Here is a 23,026-nt window from a genome sequence, read left to right as displayed (position 1 = left end):
TCCCTTAGGGAAGGGCAGGGTCTCCCTTCCTTTTGGAGGTCCCTTGGTGATAGGTAACTTCTAGGAATAAATCCGTACTGCTTCTATGATTCATTGGCAAACTGACAGCTCAGGCACAGCTCCCAGATCTGGGGGGATGGGCATCTGAAGATAAGGACGGAGCAAAAAGAGAGATCTCGCAGCCAGAGACCCTACAGAGGGGTACCAGATGCCAAGAGCCAGCAGAAGAGAACCTGGGCCAAGAGAGAGCCAGGCTGGAGGAGGGAGAGGGAGGAGGGGACTCTTTGTTGTGAATTTCCTTCTTTGCTTAAACTGGGAAAAACCAGAAAACAAAAAGAGAAGTGGGAAGGCAAACCAACCTCAAGCTGAGGGGGCGGTTAGGAGAAGCCAGTTATCACACAGGAGAATCAACTCCTTCTGCCCCCGACTGCCACGGCCCTCCTATAGCCCATTAGTGCTCCCCTCCACTAAGGGAACAAACTTTACTCGTCTCCCTGCCTCTGCCTCCCCCCTATTCAGCACAGCCCTATTGACCTTCGTAAAGCACACCTCAGAGTCCGTCACTCCACAGCTCATAAACCTTCAATGATTCCCTGTTGCCCACTGGTTCAGATCAGCCACCTCACCTGACATTCAAGAGCCTCCGTGAACAGCCCCCACCTGCCTTTGCAGGTGATCTCCTACCTTCTGCATCCACTGGTGCTTGCCCACACATGCCCAGCTCCTTCCAACCATGCTTTTGCTTCTGTGTTTCCTCCACCTGAATGTCTTTCACCTTCTCAGAAAGGTGGATTCCTGAAAGCCTTTAGCTGCCTGCCATAAAAGCCACCTACTTCTCAAGCCCTGGCCTGGTTCTCCAGACAAATGGGGCTTCTCTCTACTCTGAGATTGGACACTGGCCTGTTTCCACCAATCAGCTGTGAGGCCTGGAGTGTGGGGTTTGGGTCTTGTTCACTTGTGTTCTCCCCGCACTCCCAGCCTGGTCCAGTGCCTGGCACACAGTAGGACCGTGTTGCTATTGGAGTGAAGTACAATGAGTTATGCTAGAGCCTGGTGTTTCGAGCATTAAAAAAGTGTGAGCACAAGTTGAAGAGGAATGAAGAAGGCTGGGAAGTGTATGGAGAGCAGAGGGAAAACAGTTGGCTAAATAAGGAATTATCCCACCCACCTTGGTGCCTGGAGTTAGAGCGAAGGAGAATTGACTACCAGAGCCCATTTCAGCCCCAGGAAAGAAGGAGAGCTGGGTGCGATAGGGTGGGGGTGCAGAGGGGGCTGGGGGAAGCAGTAATATTTTAAGCACTTTTACCATGTCTTTCGGGGGGGGAAGGAACCCCTTAGTGCATCCTGCCCCCTCCCCCAACTACCACCACCAGTTGCAGAATTGACAGTGATATTCTGCTAGCTGGAGCACAGTCAGTAAACAGACGAGAGCTGCCTTGGCTGCCAGGCCTAGAGCCTGGGTCTTAGGGGGCATTCATTCCTTTATTTGACAAATATGAGTCAGGAGTTAGGAAACAGGCCAAGTAGACAAAACAGACCCGGTCTGGGTCTTTTGGAGCCTTTACCGTCTAGTGGGAGAGAGAAATATACACACCAAAAAATAAAACCAAAACAAAGCCCTGAGAGACAGTAGGTAAGAAGGCACACTTTTCTGAGGATGTGATTATTGGCGCTAAGACAAGATTTTTCTTTAGGGTACCAGCTGGAACACCCATTGCTCCCGGGCCGTGGAGGGAGCTCAGCTTCCTTGATTTTTTGGAAGGTGGAAACCTTCAGCCACACCCAGGACTGAGGCCTCTCTGACCTCAGCTCAGAAGCTGAACAGAAGCTACTGGTCAGGGAAGGAGACGAGGGGTCCCCGATAGGAGGGGTCCCCAGCGCCTCAGTTCTCAACTCCTTGAGGTGGTGGTAGCACCAGCCTCTGGAGACCTAATCCCAGCTGACTTTACGGTTGTTGAAATCCGCACATGCTGACAACCACCAACGTGCTGAATGTACATCAGTTGAGGGCTTGTGCTTACCAAAAGATAAGAATCTCTCTTTCTTCATCTCTTAACACCTCTAAACCACCTAGAAATGCCCCCACCTGCAAGTTCCGGGCAAATCCATTTTCAGGCAGAAGGCACATGAAGAGGAGACAAACGTATTCAGACACCTGCTTCTTCCTCCCCAGCCCTCCTCCCCTTGCAGAACCCGGAGCAGGGGAATTGGCACGAGACTTGGAGTTCACAGGCACCACACAGAACTTGAACTCCAAAGATCTGAGTTCAAGCCCTTGCTCCGTAGCTGTGTGACTATGGACGTTGCTTAGCCTCACGGAGCTTTATCTGTAAACTGAAGTTAGTAATCCCTGCCCTTGATTCAAAAGATGGGGGTCCACCCCCAGATGGAGCTCTTTGCAGTTCCCCGATTCTCCAGACTAAGCACCCAGCTGTCTTCTGTTCTTCTCCTCCTGGGTGTCCTTCCACAGGCACCATAAACCCACGTTGTCCAAAGCTAGACATTGTTTCTGATCCTGACCTGGTTTTTCCACCTGCTTCCTCTATGTCTGGGAAGACCATCACCCATAGTCGCCCCCAGACGCCTCCCTGTCTCTCACTGGCCACCTCCAATTGCTCTCCACGAGCTCTGGATCCTAACTGCTAGATGTTTCTGGCAGCCATTGCCTCCTTTCCCATCCCCCTGCTATGGCCCAGTGCAGCCCACCCTTGTTTCTTCTTCTTTTTTTTTTTAATTATGTTATGTTAATCGCCATACATTACATCATTAGTTTTTGATAGTGTTCCATCCACCCTTGTTTCTTACCCGGAGTATTGCAGCTGTGTCCAAGCTAGGCCTGCCAATCTATTCTCCAAACCGCAACCAAGGCAACTTTGTCATTGCTGCTTACAATCCTTCAATTTCTGCACAGCAGCTTCAGGACAAAGCCCAAACTCCTTCACATGACTCAAGGTCCACCGTGATCTGCTCCTGCCGGCCCTTCTCTGACCACCCCCTTGAGAGCACACTTTGCTGGTGAAGTACCAGGAACATGCCATGCATGTTACCTGCTTCCCCTGTCTTGAACACTTCCCCCCCTGCCCACCCAGGTTAACTCCTAACCAGCCTTCTAGACTTCACTCAAGCCTCACCTCCTCTGAGAAGCCTCTCCTGACCTCCCCAGGCTAAGGGAATTACCCTTCTACCAGGTTCCTGGAGAACCCAGTGCTTCTCCCAGCAGAGAGCTCACCGTGCTGTCCTGAATTGTCTGTGGCTCCCTTTTAGACTTGTGCCTGGTACATGGTAGGTGCTCAATAAATGTCCAATGAGTAAACACAGGAATAAAGGATTGATTCCATTGAAAGGCAGTGGGGTCAGAGCGCTAGGCTGGGAGGCAGAGACTGGACTCCAACCCCAGTAGTCTTTGCCGTCAACTCCCTGGGACCTTGGGCCAGCCACCTGACCTGCAGACCTGCCCAGTTCCTTTCCTGGGGTCTGCTAACCCCTCACCTGGAAGGTCTAGATGTCTGCTGCCCTACACCCCCCCACACACACACACACACTTTGGGCAGAAGCATTCAGGTAAGGGACCCAGGAGCTCTAGTCCTCCAGGTCCACCACCCCAGAAACAAGAACCAGGAGAGTGGCGACATGGTTTGTGAGTGCCACGTGAGGCAGGATACAGGTGCCAGTGGTGACAACAGTCTGGGGTCCACATCCTGCCAGCTAGGGATGACGGAACTGTCATAGTCCCCTGCCGACTCTCTCTCGATGTTCTCGGCTGGGGCTGGTGGAGCCGCCATTCTCTGCCCCCCCCCCCAGTAGACCTCTTCCATCCCCCAAAGATGGTTAGCAGGGCCATCAGTGGAGGAGGGAGCCAGAGGGAACTCGGTCACTCTCTCAGGAGGTGCTGGGCAGCAGCCAAGGCCACAGGAGCAGAAAAGCTGGATCTCACCCACAGAATCATGCCTGCGACACCCCACTTCTCCACCTCAGCTTCCCATTCTTTTCTGGCTCTACTTGTGGGGAAACGGGTAAGGCTTGGGACTGAATGGGAAGCGGCAACTGAAACTGGCCACACAGGACCGTGAGGCCTCAGAGAGCCGCCAAACAAAGCCCCGTCTGTCCTGGTCAATCCAGGGCTCGGGGCACGGCTTGTCCCCGTGCCCGTCCCTTCACACTCCCCTGCGTGGCGGCAGCTCCCACCTGCCCAGGCTGACCGCGTGGCAGGAACGAAGAAGCAGGCTCGGGAGGCGGCTGCAAAGGACAGGACGGCGGTTTTATATGTGACCAAATACTTCTAGGGGAGTACAGACGGACAGACAGACAGATGGGGGCACAGGACACCAGACAGGGAGGGAGGGGAGGGAGATTGGGCAGTGGTGTCTTCTAACCAGTGAGTGGAAGCTGCACCCCACCCCACGTTGGGGGGGGGAGGACAACACTGGCACAGGTGGCGAGACAGGGATGAGGCGCCCATCCCCGAGGAGGGCGGCCGGGCAGGGCCCAGTCCTCGTTGGCACAGTCGGCTCTCTCTGGCCCCACTGCGTGCTGGGGAGGGGCAGGGCTGCGGGGCTGTAGGGACACTAGGCCAAGGACCACTGGGGGGGCCAGAGGGGCTTCCAAGGCATCTCCTGGGGGGGAGTGGACGTGGGGGAAGGACAGGATCACAAGAGGCAAATGCAGAGCAAGACCAGCAGCAGCCAAGCCCCCCAGGGGAGATCCGAGGCCCCGAGGTGACCCCTGGGGCGGAGATTACTCTTGGGCACCAACCCACAGGGCCTCTCCCCTGGGGCCTCCGGGCGAAAGTGAAGGAGCAGTTTTTTTGGTTTCAAAATGAGGCGGACTAGAATGTTCCATGGGTGCCACACCCAGGTGAAACGGGGTGGGGGGGCTCAGATGCAGAGGGGCCCCCTCTTCTGATGGCAGTAGGCAAGGGAGGTTGTAGGCAAAGCTCATTCCTGGCGCAGGTAGAGGCTGAGGCATGGAAGTGGTGGGGCGGGTAGCAGGGTCTCCGGCTGCCTGCTCCTCAGGGCTCCGGGTCCGGCAGAGGCACTACATTTGATGCCTGCCGCTCTCTACCCAGACCCCTCCCCCCTCCCCAAGACAAGCTCCCCATGGGGCTTCTATTCTATACCTTTCACCCACCAGACAATGCTGCCAGGAAGCTGGGAGAGGGGCGGGCATGGTGAAGGAACCTGGATCTGGGGTTCAGGGAAGAGAGCCCTCACGGGAAGGAGTCTATGGAAGCCCCCTTACCCTTCCCAAATACTCCAGGTTGGGGAAAGAAAGGGCTACCCCATTTAGGACCCTTATTTAGAGCCCCAAGTAGAAAGAGTTAAGGAAGTGCACCTTTTCTCTGGGAGTGAGCAGAGAGAGCCCCCTGAGGTGGGGGAAAAGGGACACTGCAGAAAGGTGGGCATCCCCCCATCCATCCACAGCAGTAAGTGAAAACCTACAGCTGGGCTTTAAGGGAATCCCAGGAGCTGGGATGCTACCACCAAAGAAACCCCAAACATCCAGCGAAGGCATCTGAGAGGGAGACAGCGCCCCCCCCCCCCTGGAGGAATGATACACCCCTGTGGTGAGCCCCTCGGTCCCTCCCCTCCCCTGGGCCACTGTGTGGCCCCTGCTTCTCAGCGGATGTAGACACCTCGCCCCCAGCCTTCCAGCTCATTCTTGTTGCGCCCCAAAACTGGACCCCCACCCTCTGCGCAGTAGCGGGCCTTATTCCGGCCACGGTTCCGGTTGTCGGTCAGCTCCTCTTCGTAGTCTTCTTCCTCATCCTCCCAGGATCCCTGCCGGGCCGGTGGGGTGCTGCCCCCTGCAGGGTCTCCGAGCCCCGGCCCCTCCGAAGGGTCAGTTTCCATGTCCACACACGAGTCTCCCAGCTCCGTGTAGGCAGAGTCTCGGCCGGGGGTGTCGGCGTCAAACGTGTCTTGGCGAGACAGTGCCCGCACGGTGCCCGCCCGGCCTGGTGGGTGGCTGCTGGGGTAAAGGCCCGGGGGCTGGCCCAGCTCCCCGGGGTACTCGTGCACGCTGGCGTGCTCCCCGGTGGCCCGTTCCAGCGACTGGTCCCCGGAAGCAAGGTAGGGTCCCTGGTTAGCAGACGGACAGCACAGACCATGCAGATCAGGCAGGGGTGAGAGAGACACAACAAAGCAAGGCAGGTTAGTGATGGCACCAAGACACCCAGCCTGGCTACAGGAGGTGGGTGCTGGCTCTAGGGGATGGGCAGCCCAGCCAGAGGACAGACCTCGGGCCATCTGCTCCTCTACTGGGACAGGAGGCACCCAGCCTTCGTAAGACAGGAGGAGGCATGAACTCTGCCGGTAACCATGGTAGAGAGCCCACGAATAATTAGTCATTGCTTCCTCAATGCACGTCATTAATCTGTCTTGGGCTAAATCATCATTAACAGCTCATTAGCATCGCCACTCGTTAGTGGTTGATTGGGTTAGTCACTGCCCCAGTTTTCCAAATATACTAAGGGGATTTCAGCTTGAGCTCACTAACCCCAGTTCCTTCAGCCCAAACCAGACCCTAATCACAGGCTTCCAGAGCCCCACACCTCCCCTATCCGTTCCCTGGTCAGATGACAAAGTCTCCAGGGATGATAGGATTCCTCCCCCGGCCCCAGCAAAAAACCAAAGCAGCAGCCTGGGGAAAGCTGATGGGTCTCCACCCCCCTCCATACACACTCCCCACCCCTCCCCCAGAGACAATGAGGTGGCCCAACATCCTCAGCACCAAATGCCACATAAAGGTGACCTGATGGTCATGCCACCATGGAGGCGGCTGGGTGGGGTGCAAGAAGGCCTGGGTTCTAGTCCCATCCCTTGCCACTTCAAGCTGTGTGACCCTGAGCAAATGACTCTCCTCTCTCTGGCCCAGTTTCTCTGCGGTGGTATGATGGGGATTAGACCAGCAATTTCCAAGCTGTTCCCTGGAGACCCAAGGTGGCGGGAAGGGCACAAAAGTGCTTCAGGGGTCCCTGTAGAGGTGAAACGGAAGCCAAGCCCCCAGCTCCCTCTGAGCAGAGCAGGGCCACTTTATATACTGAGCTTCCTTAGAAGTTTCAATGAACAAATGAGCTCTGTTACTGAAAACAAATTTGAAAAGCAATGTTCTTAGAATGATTTCATGGCTCTCTTCTGGCTCTAATCTAGAACCAAATACTTAATGGTGTGAGTCTAGAGATGGGAAGCAGCATCCAGGGGAAGAGGTCCAGCCAGGGCAGGGCACCCACAGGAGGACCTTTCCTGGAATCTGTTTCACTGGGAGAAGGATGGAAGGTAGGGCACCAACTCAGAGAAGCTTCATTCTGGGTCCCCTCTGAGGAAACTCCTGGGATTAGGGCTCTGAGAGAAGGGACAGTCTCTCTGGGCTTAATGGCCCTGCTCTGTGGGAACTGCCTGGGGTTGATGGCCCTTGCTCTGCTGGGTCTAAAATGGGTGTGGGGGCGCCTGGCTGGCTCAGTCGGCAGAGCATGCAACTCTTGATCTCTCGGCCACGAGATCCAACTCCACACTGGGTGTAGAGATTACTTTAAAAAAATAAATTTAAAAAATAAAACCTAAGTGGGTGTGAAGTCCAGTGAATGAAAATATCAGTCTTCCTTATGTTTTCCTCCTCATCTCCTATCTATTTAATAAGGCCCCAATCAGGCCTCATATCCAAAAGCCCCTAGGGCAGCAGCTGTAGTCCTATGGGACCAGGCCCAGGGAGGCACCACCAGCCAGCCCCAATCCCATCAAAAACCACAGACACCAGAAGCTGCCACTCACCACATTTTTTACAAAATAAAGCTCTTCCCTTCCTTCCCCATGTTCCCTGCGCTCCAGGTCGAGCCTTGGGCAGGAGGGGCGATGGGTGGGACACCTACATGGCGTGCTCCTGCTGCTGGGGCACCGACCTGGCCCGCTGAGAGGACTCCAGCCCGCCCCAGAAGCTGAGATTTCTCCTGAGTGAGGTGAGCACCTGTACCTGGAGGTTGGAGACAGGGGCAGGGCTGGCGGCCAGAGCGGCAGTAGCCATGGTACGGTTCAGCAGCGGATTGGGCGGAGTGCTGCTGGGCGGGTGTGTGGCCTTCCAATAGGCTTCCAAGTATTCGGCCAAGTGCTCGCAGGCGTCCTCCAATTGGTTCTCGTCCAGGATGATGTCAAACATTTCCTGCGGAGGCGGGGTTAGGGGCGGGGCTGGGATGAGCCGGGCGTGACCGAGGGGGTGAGGGTGTGGCCTGGGTGCAGTGGGTGGAGTCAAAGGGTTGAAGGACAAAGTTAAAAAGAAACCTCTGGATGTCCAGGAAGAGGAGGACTCTCAGAAACATACACTGGCAGAACTACAAGAGGTCTTGGCACCCAGACAGTCCAACTCTCTCATCCTGGATATAAGGCAACCCCGGCTTGACCCCACAGAGAAGTGGGGGGCTTCCGGGGCTCGAACGCGGTCTCTGACTGCCTGTCCGGCGCTCTTTTCCCGGGAGACCAGCTCGCACCTGTAGACCCCACCCTGGTGCTCCTGGTCGCTCTGTCTCTCATGCAGGCCAGAGGAAACAGGAGAACCCAAATATCTCCCCTTTCCCAGGGTCTGAGCACTCACGGGGGGACACTGCGCCAGCTTCTCGGAGGCCGCTATTTGGACATTGAGGTGTTTGGACTGAGACTTCCCTCGGGACTTGATGAGCCTCTGAAGTACCTAGTTTGGGGCGAGAGAAGCAGAGCTAGAGGGATCTCGCAATGCACCAAATCAGAGAAACAGGTCCTGGGTGGAGCGAGCGTGTCAGGACGGGGGCGGGGGGGCCTGGGGGGGCGGCAGGGGGTGGATGTTGGATGATTCTCAGCCCTGGCCACCTCTTCAGAAATGACCTCGCCAGCCCTGTGTCCCTCCTTACATAGTGCTCAGGCTCTCTCCCGGGTCTCATGCCAGGCTCTCCTGGGAAGGGGCTATCTGAAAGGCAGTGATTCGCCTTCCTGATCCCTGTCACTTTACGATTCGCCTTCCTGGTCCCTGTCACTTTACAGGCTTCCTTCTCCAGGCCGGCATCCCCATGGGAACGGCAGCAGCCATCTTTGATGGGACACTTGCTGTGAACAGGCACTGGTCTGTGCTTTCCATATGATCAGTCCATTTAGTCCTGACAATAATCTCATGAGGTAGCCACTATTATTATTCTCATCTCCACCGCAATCATGATAACGGTAGTAACAGCTAACCAGAAAGCCATGACCTTAACGAAATGATCAAAGTTAATGTCACCAATGACACAGCAAACACCTCGTGCCTCTTGATGCAACATGCTCGGAAAGACACACTGCACCCAAATGCAAAACCTAAGCCTCATCACAAGGAAACATCAGGCAAACCCACACTGAGGAACAGTCTACAAAGTCGGTGGTCTGTACTCTTCAAAAACGTCAGTGTCGTAAAAATCCAAGAAAGGCTGGGGAACTGTTCCAGTTTAAGAATGTGAAAGAGAGGGGCGCCTAGGGGGCTCAGTCGTTAAGCATCTGCCTTCGGCTCAGGTCTTGATCCCAGAGTGCTGGGATCGAGCCCCGCATTGGGCTCCCTGCTCGGCGGGAAGCCTGCTTCTCCCTCTCCCACTCCCCCTGCTTGTGTTCCCTCTCTCGCTGTGTCTCTGTCAAATAAATAAATAAAAATCTTTAAAAAAAAAAAAAAAAAGGAATGTGAAAGAGAGGGGTGCCTGGGGGGCTCAGTCGGTTAAGCAGCTGCCTTCGGCCCGGGTCATGATCCCAGGGTCCTGCAATCGAGTCCCATATTGGAGTCCCTGCTCAGCAGGGAGCCTGCTTCTCCCTCTCTCTCCCTCAGCTTGTGCTCTGTCAAATAAACTCTTAAAAAAAAAAGAGAGAGATAAAGCAACTAAATGTAACACGTGATCCTGGGTTGAGGGAGAAATTGCCATAAAGGGCGTTATTGGGACAATTGAAAAATGAAGGACGGGGCGCCTGCGTGGCTCAGTCGTTAAGCATCTGCCTTCGGCTCAGGTCATGATCCCAGGGTCCTGGGATCGAGCCCCACATCGGGCTCCCTGCTCAGCGGGAAGCCTGCTTCTCTCTCTCCCTCTCCCACTCCCCCCGCTTGTGTTCCCTCTCTCGCTGTGTCTCTCTCTGTCAAAAAAATAAATAAAATCTTTAAAAAAATAAATAAATAAAAATAAAAAATAAATTAAAAAAGAAAAATGAAGGACTAAAATATTTCTTGAATTTGGTAACTGTACTGTGGTTATGTAGATTAATGTCCTCGGTTCTTAAGAAATACACATTGAAATATTTAGGAATAAAGACATGGTATCTACAACCTACTCTCAAATAATTCAGAAAAAAAATATATTCACATATACATAACACATACCTAAAGATAAAATGTGGCAAAACGTTCAAAATTAGTGAATCTGGAGAAAATGAAATAATATACTTTAAATGGCTGAATTGAATGGTGTGTGAATTATCTCAATAAAGCTGTTAAAAAATTACTGAATCTTAGTGAAGGGCATTCAAAGAATGGCAGTTCTTGGTACTCTTCCGGCAACTCTTGTCTAGATTTGGAATTGTTTCAAAACAAAAATCTAAAAAAAAAAAAAAGAATAGATATAGTGCTTAGTAGGTCCTGGGCACTTCGCATGGTTAATCCACCTATGTCATCCTCACAACCACCATGTGAGGATCTCTGTTTTGCAGGTGAGGACACGGGCACAGAGAAGTTAGGGGACTTTGCCAAAGGAGCACAGAGCTGGGAGTACAGTGTTGGTTCATTAACTCCGGGCGCCCTGGCTCCAGAGTCCCCACCCTTCACCTTGGTCAGTGCCCCTGGGAGAAATGGAAGGATTGGTTACTTGCCAGCTCACGGAGTGTTTTTGTATCCATTATCTCATTAGATCCTTTCAACCACCCCAGGAAGGACTTCAATCCTATCCTTCCCTTTCCACTCATTAGAAACTTAGGGCTAGGAAAGGTTGGGGTGCCTGGGTGCTCCGCTCATAGGGTGTCTTCATAAAATGGGAACAGTTACCACCCTTGGTTGTCGGTCATGAATCAGACAGAACTCAGGGCTCTTTCCATCATTACCTCAAATCCCCTCAACAATAACAAGGGAGAGATTTCAATTCCCATTTCATAGGTGAAGAAATTGAGGCTCGGAGGCTAAATAAATCCTCCAGAGATCCCAAGCTCAATAACAGAACAACAACCAAACAACAAAAGTGAGTGTATGAATGAATGAATAAGTCAACCAGAGCAAAGGGTTGAACCCAATGCTGTTTTCTTACTTTAAATCCTTCACCTAAACTCTCCCTCCATGTTTCTCAAACCCCCGCTAATGTCTAGGAGGGGAACCTCACAGAGCCGCAATATGAACAAGAAGTAAATCAGCCTTCCTACCGATTCATTTCTATCAAGGTCCAAGCGAGGACAGTGCAGCAAAAAGGGACAAAATCAAATGACAGAAAAGACCTCCCAACTGCCAAGTAGTTGGGTGACACTGCGGAGAAAAAGCACAGAATTCTTTCAGTTTTCTGGATCAAGGATGGGAGGTCAACCAGAGCGGAGACAGGGGGCTGGCCTGCATGACACTATAATGATACTTATACTAGCTAATACATGATGAGGCACATTATACCAGACCCTTTGCTAAGTGCTAAGCATTCACATTAGGTTCGATTTTCACAATGTCCATTTGATGGAGTTTTACAAAGGAGGAAAATAAGGCTCGGGGAGATTCGGTCACACAGTTAATAAGCAGTTGCTGGGATTGAAATACAGGCCACCCAACCCCAGAGCACTCCTGTCCCCACTAGGGTCAGGCTCTCTCACCTACCTTTGGAGAGGTGATCTTGATGTAAACAATGATGGGGGCCAGTGAGGTCTTAGAGAGCTGGGCTGGGTGGTTGATGGTGTCAGCATCCAGAGCAACCAACTGAAGGGTCCGGGCCAGCTCAAAGATTCGCTCGATCTCGCTCTGAACCTCAGCTGGGGGACACGGAGTTATGGGGAAGGGGGAATGTAGGGGGGCCTCCCCAAGAGGCAATGGACAATCCAACCCTTCTGGAGATGCACCCCCCCACCGCCCCACGTCGCAGGGTGGGCTTACCCAGGCTGGAGCGTGTGTTGGAGCGCTCAATGATGATGTGTTTGCTGGGGTTGTTGAGGACTGAGCGCTTAGCCAGGGAAATGTCTGCCGTCACACGAGTGATGGAGATCCTGAGGGATGGGGCAAGGGGAGTGAGGGGTCAGGGTGGGCTTGAATGCCCTGCTCACTCCCCAGGCTCCAGGACTGCCTCCTAGCCCTCAGTACAAGGAGGCCCAGGATCAGCATTCAAGCCCACCCTGCCCATCCCCAGCAGCCCAGGACCACAATGGGGTTGGGAAGCCAGCTCCCAGGGTCTTACCTGCCATCAAATCGATGCTTCAGGAAGTCAAATAAAGCTTTTTGCATCATGTCTGTAACCTGAGGTTGGGGAGTGTGGGGGGGGGGGGCGGAGTGAGGTGTTTAAAGCCACTCAGGAAGGGTGGGCTGCCGAGTATTTACACCCTCACATTCCATTTTCTTCTTTAATTCCTGAGGTAAATGGCCCCCTGGGGGAGGTGGGGGGTTCCTTCTGGGTCTGAGGAGCCTCTGATGGGGTCTCTGATTCCAAAGGTTCTTCTAGGTGGATTCTCTGGGAGGAACCTTCTTGGGGGTGTCTTGGGGGAAGGGGACTGGACCCTTCTGAGTGAGTCTCCCTGTGGGTCAGGCCCCTCTGGGGGCTTCTCTGAAGGTCTGTAGCCCTCTGGGGAGATACCCTGGGAATCTGGGCCCTTCCAGGGGATCTCCCTGGGGTCTGAAACTTTCTGTAGCATCTCTCTAGAGATCTGGGCCCCTCTGGGTCCATACCCCTCTAGGGGCTCCTACCTCATAGCCCTTGAGCGACGGTCCCACCAGGATGATGGGCCTCATGGAAGGTACCACGTCATAGGGGGGCACATGCTCTGTCTGAGGGGGAAGCAGGGAGGGGAAACCCCAGAGTGGAGATGGCATCAGCCCCTCTTCCCCAGCCTCCAGGCTCCCCCATGCATTCTTTCCTCCCCCTGCTCCCAGAACCCAGATGTGGGGGATGGGGGTGGGGGTGGGAAGGGATGGCCAAGGAGAACCAGGAAGGGTGAGGGAAATGGGGGGTGGGTAGAGAGGGCACGAGAATGGGTGTTAGAAGGTCCCACTAGCTCATCCCAGGGGGTGGGGAGGGGGACACAGAAAGCTGTGATACTCACCGACTTCTGCTTCTGTTTGGCTGGGTCCAGAGATTGCCAAGAGTAGGGAGGCGGGGGAGAGAGGGGAGGGCACCCAGGCAGGGGCAGAGGGCAAGGAAGGAGCCAGGACAAGAGAGGGAGGGAGAGCGGGCAGACGAGGAGAGATAACAGGGCATGCGTGTTAGTGACAGACAGAGCCAGAGAGAGGGGACGGGACCCCATGCCAAGAGGGAGCCAGAGATGGCCCTAGATCAGGGCTGGGAGAAGGACTGACAGTCCAGTGGACTTGTGAATATTCCCACCTACCCTTCCCCTTTCTGGGTCTTGGGAAAGTTCTGGAAAGGGTGACAGCCCCTAATTTGGTGCCCATCTCCTGCCTCTAGTGCAGTCCAACCTGCCCATTTTAGGGGTCCCTTAAACTGTCCTGCTGCGCAGTCAGTAGACCCCCACATGCCCACCCTAGCCCCACGGAGTCCGAAAAAGACCAAGAAGGGTTCACCATTCCGCTCTCCCCATCACATGCTGGGGTGCAGGGCAAACATGGAACATCCCAGTTTCGTTACCACCAGTCCCTCCTTCCGGGGGTGGTGGGGCAAGGGGCACAGCCTTCCAAGGGAAGGGGTGCTTCGACTGCAAGAAACATCCCTTCCTGGGGGTGGGCCAGAGCGGGGTGGTGCGTGGAGCTGGACGCGCCCGCTCCTGGTGCCATGCCGCCCTCCCTGCTCCTTGGCAGGAGGCCCTGCTCCCCACAGAATTGGGCCGGCACTGCGTCTGAATCCGATCCGGCCCCTCCCCCTGCCAAAGAGCCGGGCCCTGACCCCCTGCCCTCTGGCCAGAACCCAGCAAGAATTACCTTCTTGAAGAAGGGGATGCGTTTGCCATGGGGTGGCGGGGTGGTAACACTGCTAACGCTAGTCTTGGCAGAGGCGCTCTGCTCCCCGAGCTCTGCCTCCTCGTCCTCTAGCTCTAGGGGGTCTAGTTCAAAGGCTAAGTTAGTCATCTCATTACCTGGACCGCAGTCAGGAGACAGGAGGGAGGCGAGGTGGGGAGGGGTGGGATGGACATGGAGACACAAGTACAGAAGGCAGGGATGGGGTGGGGAAAAAAGAAAGAAGAAGAGGTGAATGGAACAGAGCTAGGAGAAATGAATGGGGTTGGGGCAGGGGAGTCAGGCAGAGAGATGGAGCTACCAAAGAAACGGGAAGGAGAGACACAGGAGAATGGGCGCTGACGGGCCCAGCTTGGGGGGCATCCTACTCTTCACGGAGGGGGTACCGCTGGGTGTGTTTGGAGGACTCAGGTCTGGGGCGCCCCCTACTGCAGGGAAAGGAGGGGACAGGCAGTGCAGAGACCACCCCACCCAGGAGCTCCCCCACCCCAGCCCCGCCGTTCCCTAAGGTGGTAGCAGCTCTTACCACTGGCAGGGGGCGTGGGGCGGCGGGTGCCAGTCACCACGTCTCCTATGCTGGAGCTGGAGTTGTCACCTGATTTGCTGTGTGGGCAGAGAGGCAAACGGAGCTGTGAGCAGAGGGGTGGGCGGGAGGGTGGGGGAAGCCTGTTCTTTCCTACGCTGCCTGCCCCCCCACCCCGGAGATTCTCCAGCCCCACGGGTGACGCTGTACGCGGCTATGCCCTCGGGGCGATGGGTCAACCCAGCTGGATGGCCCCCTCCCGGTCCCCAGCGAGACACCTGGAGCTGAGGCGGTTCTGGCGCAGCTTCTGTTCCTGCAGGACGCGCAGGCTGTCCAGTTTGACGGGGCTGGGGATAAAGCCAACCTCACAGCCCTCCTTCACCAGTCGCCCGATCCACCAGTCGTTATTATATTTCTGCAAACAGCAACATCAGGTGGGGTGGGAGAGACCAAGAGGGAGATTGGAGGGGCAAGCCAGCAGCCACCCTATGAAGAAACCACCCTGGGACCTGCGACGCCTCCCCAGGGGGCGGCACCTCTGAAGAGCTGGTCCCTGGCTCTAGCCTCTGAGCACAGCACCCAATCCTTAGAACAACTCCGTGACCTGTAGCCCCTTGGCCCATGGACCACCGCACCCCCCACACGTCCCTGTCCCACCATGTGCCCACCCCACCCTGGAAAGGCAGGGAGAGGGGCGAATGCTGACACCCACACGTGCCTGCACACTCCCACCCTACTTACAAATCTCATCACAACCCTCTCGACATCCGACATCTGTGGGACCTTGGCATCACCACCCCATTTTACCAATGAAAATTAGAGGCTCAGAGAGGGGAAGAGATTTGTCTAAGATCACACAGCAGATTCAGCCGAGCTCTGCTTGGCTCAGAAGTCTTTTTCCGCTAGAGCTCCAGCTGCCCTTCTCCTGGCACCCACTACCCTGCCCTCCTTCCAGACACCAAATGCTCTCTCCACCTCTTTGATGTGCAGGAAGTCCTTGGGCTCGAAGGTGATGGCCACTCCCTGCACCGGCACCTCATCCCCGGGAGATGGGTTGTAGCCGACATTTGTTCGCACAGCAAATGCCACCGGCTTGGTCTAGAGGTGCACAGGGAGAATGACAACCAGAGGGTTAAGCCACGACGTACCGTAGTGGGATGGGGATGATGTGGAGGTTTGTTGTGTTGATCATTAAAAAGTATACTGAATTGTTTAAGTAGTTTTCCTGTATGTACATTAAATTTCACAATTGAAAAAAAAATAGAATTCAGCCTTCTCAGGATGAAGGGGGCCACTGGGGATGGTAAGTATTAGCCTGGAATGACATCCAGAAAGAATATTAGTAATGATAACAACAACAATAATAATAATAATAATGACCAAAGCTATGGTTTACTGTGCCAGATCCCGTGTTAACATGTTTTACAAGCATTACCTCATTTATTCCCCACAAAAACCTTAAAAAGTCAACTACTAGGGGCGCCTGGCTGGCTCAGTCAGTGGAGGACTCTTGATCTCGGGGTTGTAAGTTCGGGCCCCACACTGGGTGTAGAGATTACTTAAAACAAAATAAAATAAAATCTTAAAAAATAAAAAAATTAACTACTATTATTATCTTCATCTTTTTTTTTTTTTTTTTAAGATTTTATTTATTTATTTGACAGAGAGAGACACAGTGAGAGAGGGAACACAAGCGGGGGGAGTGGGAGAGGGAGAGCAGGCTTCCCCCTGAGGAGGGAGCCCGATGCGGGACTCAATCCCAGGACCCTGGGATCATGACCTGAGCCGAAGGCAGACGCTTAACGACTGAGCCGCCCAGGCGCCCCTATTATCTTCATCTTAATGAATGAGGAGACTAAAGTTCAGAAAGGTTAAGCGGCTAGCCTGAGATCACACAGCTAATCAGGGTCAGCCCGGGATGTTTGACTCCAGAAAGAAGTGGGGAGTCTCAAGTTCCTACTGTGTGCGGCAACACTACTTAGCACTTATTATCCTGTATGAGAAGGCAAGTAGTATGGCCCACACTTTACAGCTGCAAGGCAGAGGCACATCGAGGCCCTGGGGTACACCAGCTGAAAAGTGGCTGGGCCAAGACTTGACCCTCGGTCTGTTCAGGCCATCCCTAGGCCTGGGGGTGGGAAAACAGAGCCAGCACAGCCCCGACTCTGTATTTCTCACCTTGGCTTTCTCGAGCTGGGCCAATGCCTGGCGCTCTGCCTCCTTCCTTAGGGCTTCCCGGTCCTCCTCCAGAGACACGTCAGAGTCCGATGGTCGGCTGGTGTAGGACTCCGCCGAGCCCTGAAAACGGACCGGGCCGGCTCAGGGCCCGCATTGCCTCCTGGTTCCTGGGCCTCGGGAGGCACAGAGGGGCCACCCATCATGAATGCCTCAAGCCCCAGCCAGCCCAGCGTGATGCCACAAGGGCTAGGAAAAGGTGCTATGAGATGAGAGAAGCCAGGGACTGAGACTGGCAGGCCCCTGGGAAAAGTGTGGCCCTAGGAAGGGTGACAGCAGCGAGCAGGGGGTTAAAGCAAGTCCCAGGACAGCTGCTTGGGGCCCAGGGAGGGGTGGGAACCTGATAGGGGCACAGCGCAGGGGAGGAGTGCCAGGGGACGGTCTCCACTCCCTGTTCCTCCTTCCCTCCCCTGCCCCCAGCACCGTACCAGCTGAGACAGACTCGGGAGAAGCCCAGAGTCCTTCCAGGGCCAGTAGCCACCAACATAGGCCTGAGCTCTCTGCAAAATTGGCAGTGGGCAGCCTGCTCTGCAGGACGGGGCCACCAAAAATTTTGCTATCTTCTGCTCAAAGGTGAGGGAAGATAGAATCCTATTTCCCTGGCCAGAATCAGAGGAACCCCAACCCTCAGGCTCTCACAAGATCCAAAACGAGAACCTAAGATTCCTAGGGTAATGCAGGCAAAAGAGGCAAGTGAAGAGCAGAACACGGGGCAGGCCTCTCTCTAATTCTAGGGCAGCTGGCTGCTAGGGTCTAGGCAGGCCCAGAAGTCTGGCTATGCCAGGAAGCTGGCCTGAACCACACGGACCATCCCAGAGCCCAAGGAACTCCCTCAGGGATGCAGGCGCATGAGTGAGGCCCAAAGTGTCGATGAACATGCTTATTCACAGGCGTGCTTGGATGTGCAACTTCAAGTGCGTTTAGGAGGCCGTGTTCTATGGTATGTGCTGGAGATGCACGACTGAATGCATGTAGGTGCACCTGAGCACAGGCAGGGGGGCACCCGAGGTGTGAGTGTCCCTGACCATGTGCGGCACATGAGGGCAGGAGCCAGGAGGTGTGCATTTGTGTGACTACACAAATGTGGCGGTGCTGGGACAGGGGCAGGAGGTTCTGGGGGAAGAGCAGGACTACACACGTGTCGGGGTTCTTTCCTGAGGCCATGAAAGGGTCACTTGGCCAGGAATGCCCAGGGGACCTAGGAAAGAGAGAAAACACAGTCCCACCTCCCCCAGAGGGTCCTGTCATTAGCTAGTGAGGTTGCCCACTCCTTTCCCAGCCAAATCACAAAAGTAGGAGACTCATGAAGGGGCAAGATCGGGGTGGGAGTGGGGTCACTAATGGAGGCTGGAAAAGAAACAAAAGGGAAGGAGAGTGAAAGCCAGCTGATCTACCACTCTCCACCCCTCCTGATGAGAGCACTAAGAATCAAGGAGACAGATGCCCAGAGAGCCCGAGAAACAGACCCAGAGACAGAGTGGCAGAGAGGCATTTACTGATCCTTACAGACATGCGTGTACGCACACGCGTGCGCACACACAGACATGCACGCACATAGACTTATCAGAAATGGCAGGAGCAGGGAAACAGCGCGGAGGCAAGGAGACAGGCTAGAGTGAGGGCCCCCCCATCAGCTTTCCCTTGGGGCTGCTCCCACCCACCCCGACTCCCACCCCATCCCTGGCTCACCACTACGAGGGTCCGGCTGGGCGCCTCCATCCCGGCGCCCTCAGTGCCTGGCCCTGCAGGCCTAGGGGGTGGCCCAAACTGCCCGTTCCCCCAGGGGGCTCAGGTTACAAGCAGAGTTGCTACATGTGCAAACTGCTAGGGTATATTTAGCTCAGAGATGTGGCAAGGCCTGCTCCCCTACTCCCTGCCACCTACTGGGGGTCAGAGCTAGGGAGCTGAGAGGAGGATGGACTGGAGGCTGGGGTCTGATCCTCTGGGGTGGCAAACACTGAAGGAACCAAGACTCTTTTCTGTCAAGAGGAGTTACCCCCGAGCCCAGCGTCATTCCTCCTATCCCTGGCCCTGGCCCTGGCTGAGTCCTGCAACAGGAGGGATGAGGAAAAGACTGAAGAAAGGACTGCCCGTCTGTCTGTGTGCTTAGAAGATGCTGGGATGAAGGGCTGCTTGTCTGACCCTCCCAAGTCAGGCCTGGGCTCACATGTGCCAGGTGTTGTGGAGACAGAAGAGGCAGGAAGGGCCTCACTCCCCAATCTGCGGTGGGTCTGCCTGGCACCACCCTCTCTCTCCAGCCCAAGGGGGTGCAGGGGCTGACCTCCCTACTGTCCTCTGCTCTCTTATGCCCTGCCCATTTCCTCTTTCAACATACTCCCTTTCCTTGTCTGATCCCAAGCCTCTCTCGCCTTTTTTGGGTACCAGGTTTTGTTGAGATGCTCTGTAGCCATAGCAACCACATGCCTCTCTGGCTGCCCCTCCCGGAGCCCGAGATGGCCTGGGGTTAGGAGTGAGAACAGAGATGAGAATGGCATCTTCCTGACTGAGAAAAGAAGACCCCAGAAAGCTATCCAGCCTCCTTCAGCCAGGGGTGCTGGGCTACCCTCCTCTCTAAAACCAATGCCCTCCCGCCCTAGCCCCCTCCAACACACTTTCTCTCTGCGTATTCAAGAGCAGTCAGCTGGATGGGAGGAGGCGTTTCCTCACCATACCTCACCAGGGCTCCAGGGACCCAAAGGACCTGGCTCCTCATCTCTTAGGCTCTGCGTCTACCCCACGCTGTCACAGGTTCTGGGGGAGGACATGGAAGCAGACAGCCGGCAGGGGGAGTGGGTGACAGCCCGAAGCAAGCTAGGAGGAGGCAGGCCAGGCTGTCCCTGAATGAGATGACGCAGGCAGGCAGCAGGGGCTGGTGCCTGGGGCTGGGGGAAGGGCAGGGCGGGGGCTGAGGCAGTGGGTGCAGGCTGAGAGTGTGTGCAGGAGAGGTCATGGGGGTGAGGGTGATGGGGTGGTTCCAGGCAGGTGACAAATGACATGAAGGAGGGTGCCTGGAGAAAAGCCTCAGACCCAGCTAACCAATGCTGGTCTCCACCAACCAGCCACCTCCTTTCTCTCAGCCCAGCCTCCCCATTACCTGGCGGACAAAACTGTTGGATGTCGTATCTGAGGACGTGCTCCCATCCGACCTTTTGAACCGCCCTTTCCTCTTGCTGTATTTGCCCTGGGGAAGCCAGGAAGGGACAAGAGTGGAATCAGAAAGGGCCGTTCGCAACCCTCATCCCATCAGGCCCAGAGCTACAGCCAAGCTTTGGGAGTATCATTCCCTGATCTGAACAGCCCCACCCCCCATCTTCTTCCAGAGATGGTACAGCCCGAGGGGGAGGGGGGGCCCAGACCACAGCCTTGGGGTGGGGGGACAGTGGGAGAGAACCTTAGAAAGCTCGCACAGAAACCCCCAAACCAAGCCAGAGAGGCTGGGAACAGGGAGGCGCTGAGAAGCTGGAGGCTCATTAGGCAGCAAAGCTAATTAAGATGCTGGGCAGGCTGCAGAGGCCTCCGGGGAAGGGAGAGGCTGCCTGCAGTGTGAGGGGGGCAGAGAGAGCTGGGGAAAGTCCCCCTCCCTTTCCCCCTCAGCTGGAGCAGAGGGGGGCCGAGTGTGCCTGTGGCTCCCAGGGTGAAGAGGAATCGCCAACCTGGGCCCAGCTTGGCTTTTCCCGTGCCCGAATCTTGCCTTCATTTTTCCGCAGAGTGGGGAGGGGAGTGGCAGCTCTCAGTTCTGGGAGACCCAAAACCAGATTTCTGGGGAGGGGGCTAAGGGGGACGGATGGAACTGTATTTGGAAAGGAAACATCTAACCCCAACCCAGCCCAGTGTCATGGGGGCAGATTTAGCAACACCACCCCCACCCACCAACCCTGTCACGACTGTTTCTCAGCCCCCTCTTGATCATCGCAGTGGTCACGCCTCTCCCCAAGGGGGGAGAGAGCTCAAGCTTCCACTCTCTAACCCCTGGCTGCCACTGTCCATGCCCGGTCCCCATGGTAACCACCAGGCTGCATCAATCTAAATGCCCCTTGGCCCTGCCCCAAGACAAGCCTAGGACACAGCCCCCACAAGTCCATGGGGTAGGCCGGCTTAGCCTCACTACCTGGGTTCCTGGCTTGGGTGGAGTGGACACTGCTTGACCTCTCGAGCAGCCACACATTCAGGTATTTCCAGGCCTCCTGTCAAGGGGGCTCATCCTTGCCCTCCCTAACTCACATACACACTTGGCCCCAGGCCAGTCCAGAGTCATGGGGAGGGGAATGATGGAGGGTTCAGGCCCTCCAAGCCCTTGCCCCCAGCTGCCATCCTAGAGTTTCTATGCCCAAGAAGCTAGATAAGACATGATCAGACTAGGGGCTCTGGTTCCTTGGGCCTGAGTACAAGAAGGAGCATGGATAGATGGGAGAGAAAGGTACCTGGGAACCCTTCAAAAATCCTCCCTCCCAATCCCTTCTCTCAAACAAAACACATACCCAACCTCTAGGATTGAGGATCCCTACAAACTTAAGAGGATCCTCCAGTGAGCCCCAGACTCTCTTTCACACCACCACCACCACCCCAGGATGGGAAAAGGGAGTGGCACCCAGAGAGACAAGGGACAGCTGAAAGGAAGGCCCCAGTCAGCTGCCTCCCAGGCTCCAAGGGGCCTGGGATGGAGAAGGGAGGTATTTTTAGGTCTAACCTGACCCCCCCCCCAACATGTCCATCAACCACATTTTCATGGTGGTTACAGTTGCTCCACGCTGGTCACAGCAAGAAAAGAGTTAATGGTATCCTAGCCTTGGGGTATTGCCAGACTGGAGAATGGCCTTGTCCCAGAAAAATCCCTTGGCACGACCACCCTAGACCCTGACCAGTCACCCCAGACCCTGCTGGTCACTCCGTGGGCACGCACCACACCCAAGAACGCCCCTTCTTGGGGATAACCCGGCACCGGAAAAGTGTGACTGGGGGTGGGGCGGCAGACACCCCCCAACCCCCAGGTAACACAGATTCCTCCCCTCCAGGACAGTGAGTTGGCATCCATCCAACTTTCCAAACTTTGGAGGCGTTTTCTAAGGCTGGGGAGGGGAGGGGGGTGGAGAAGGAAAGATAATGTGGGTGTTGGGGGAGGGAAGGTGGTCCAATATGAGGATGTAGCTGAGGTGCCAGGATGGGGGCCTAGCCCGGGGCCGGCCCCTTCCCCACCCTCGAAAGGCCAGTGTCTGCGGCTCCGAAGGCCTGCTGGCACCGCCCTGACCACCGCCTCGGCCATCTCCCAGGGCCACCCCCGCCCCACCCACCCCCGGCCTGGCGCCCCCGAGAGTGCTCTGCGTCGCCCCCTTTGCCTGAGCTCGCTCTCGAGCCTCCCTCAACCCCCGGATGCCCCGCCAGCTCCCCCACTCTCCAGCCCCGGAGCAGGGACCCTGACGCGGGGGAGGCGAGGCCAGGGTGACAGGCGGCCCGACCGCCCCCTCCCAGCTCCGCCAAACCGCAGCCCAACTCCCGGCCAAGCGCCCATCAATCATTAACCGGCAGGGACTGGGGGCGCGCAGGCGCCCCTCGCCCCTCCGCGCCGGGCACCTAACTCCTTCTTCCCCGCGTCCCTCGAGCCGACCCCACAAGGTCCGCGGGAGCGGCCCCCTGCCCTCGGGCCCGGCCACCACACCTCACCTGCGGGCTGGGGTCGAAGACCTCCATGGGGATCTCCTGGGAGGGTGGGTAAGGGCTCCGGGACATGCTGGTCTTCTGGACCATGGAGAGGAGCCTTTCCTCCGGCTGCCGGCCCGGCCCAGCCGGGCGCCCTCAGCGCATGAGAGAGGCCGTCGGAACCGAGAGCCGCGCGGCGCAGCCGGCACCCGCTCCAGCCACCTGGCCCGGCCTTCGGCTGCCCTCTTCCTGCCTCCCCGTCCCTCCTCCCGCTCTCTCCTCTGCCGCCGCCGCCTCCTCCGCCCCTGAAGGCTCAGCATCTCCCCCCGCCCCCTCCGCTCCCACCTGCCCCTCCCTCCGCCCTCCCTCCCTCCCTCCGCCCGCCCCGGCCCCGCCCCTCGCAGCCCCTCCGCGGGCTCCGCACAGACAATGGGAGGGCGGCCGGAGGGAGGCACGCCCCTCCTGGCTCGGGAGGAGGCTGAGCGCCGGCCTCGGACTGGCCTGGGGTGAGGGCGGCCCACTCTG

The 23,026-nt window shown here is 56.1% G+C and overlaps 1 protein-coding gene across 3 annotated transcripts; it reads right to left on the bottom strand.

Moving 5' to 3' along the window:
* Positions 1-199: 199 nt before the first annotated feature.
* CACNB1 (calcium voltage-gated channel auxiliary subunit beta 1) lies at positions 200-22,812 on the bottom strand. 3 transcript variants are annotated; one of them, XM_032428815.1, is made up of 14 exons: positions 22,526-22,812; positions 19,962-20,048; positions 16,811-16,930; positions 15,608-15,730; positions 14,911-15,047; positions 14,636-14,712; positions 13,242-13,261; positions 12,886-12,966; positions 12,383-12,441; positions 12,085-12,194; positions 11,812-11,963; positions 8,581-8,676; positions 7,966-8,151; positions 201-6,077 (listed from the first exon to the last, which is right to left on the bottom strand). In XM_032428815.1, the coding sequence occupies exons 1-14, from the start codon at positions 22,607-22,609 to the stop codon at positions 5,616-5,618; spliced, it is 1,794 nt and encodes a 597-aa protein (XP_032284706.1). In that variant the 5' UTR covers positions 22,610-22,812; the 3' UTR covers positions 201-5,615. The 3 variants fall into 3 exon arrangements, with proteins under 3 accessions (XP_032284708.1, XP_032284706.1, XP_032284709.1); XM_032428817.1 differs by lacking the exon at positions 8,581-8,676 and having other exon boundaries at positions 200-6,077; XM_032428818.1 differs by lacking the exons at positions 201-6,077; positions 13,242-13,261 and adding an exon at positions 14,074-14,228 and having other exon boundaries at positions 7,677-8,151.
* Positions 22,813-23,026: the final 214 nt, after the last annotated feature.

Source organism: Phoca vitulina, unplaced genomic scaffold (assembly GCF_004348235.1).
Source record: "Phoca vitulina isolate PV1807 unplaced genomic scaffold, GSC_HSeal_1.0 scaffold40, whole genome shotgun sequence".
In the NCBI taxonomy this organism is placed as follows: Eukaryota; Metazoa; Chordata; class Mammalia; order Carnivora; family Phocidae; genus Phoca; species Phoca vitulina.
The sequence above is the reverse complement of the archived record's forward strand: the minus strand, read 5'-3'. Positions and strand labels throughout refer to the sequence as shown.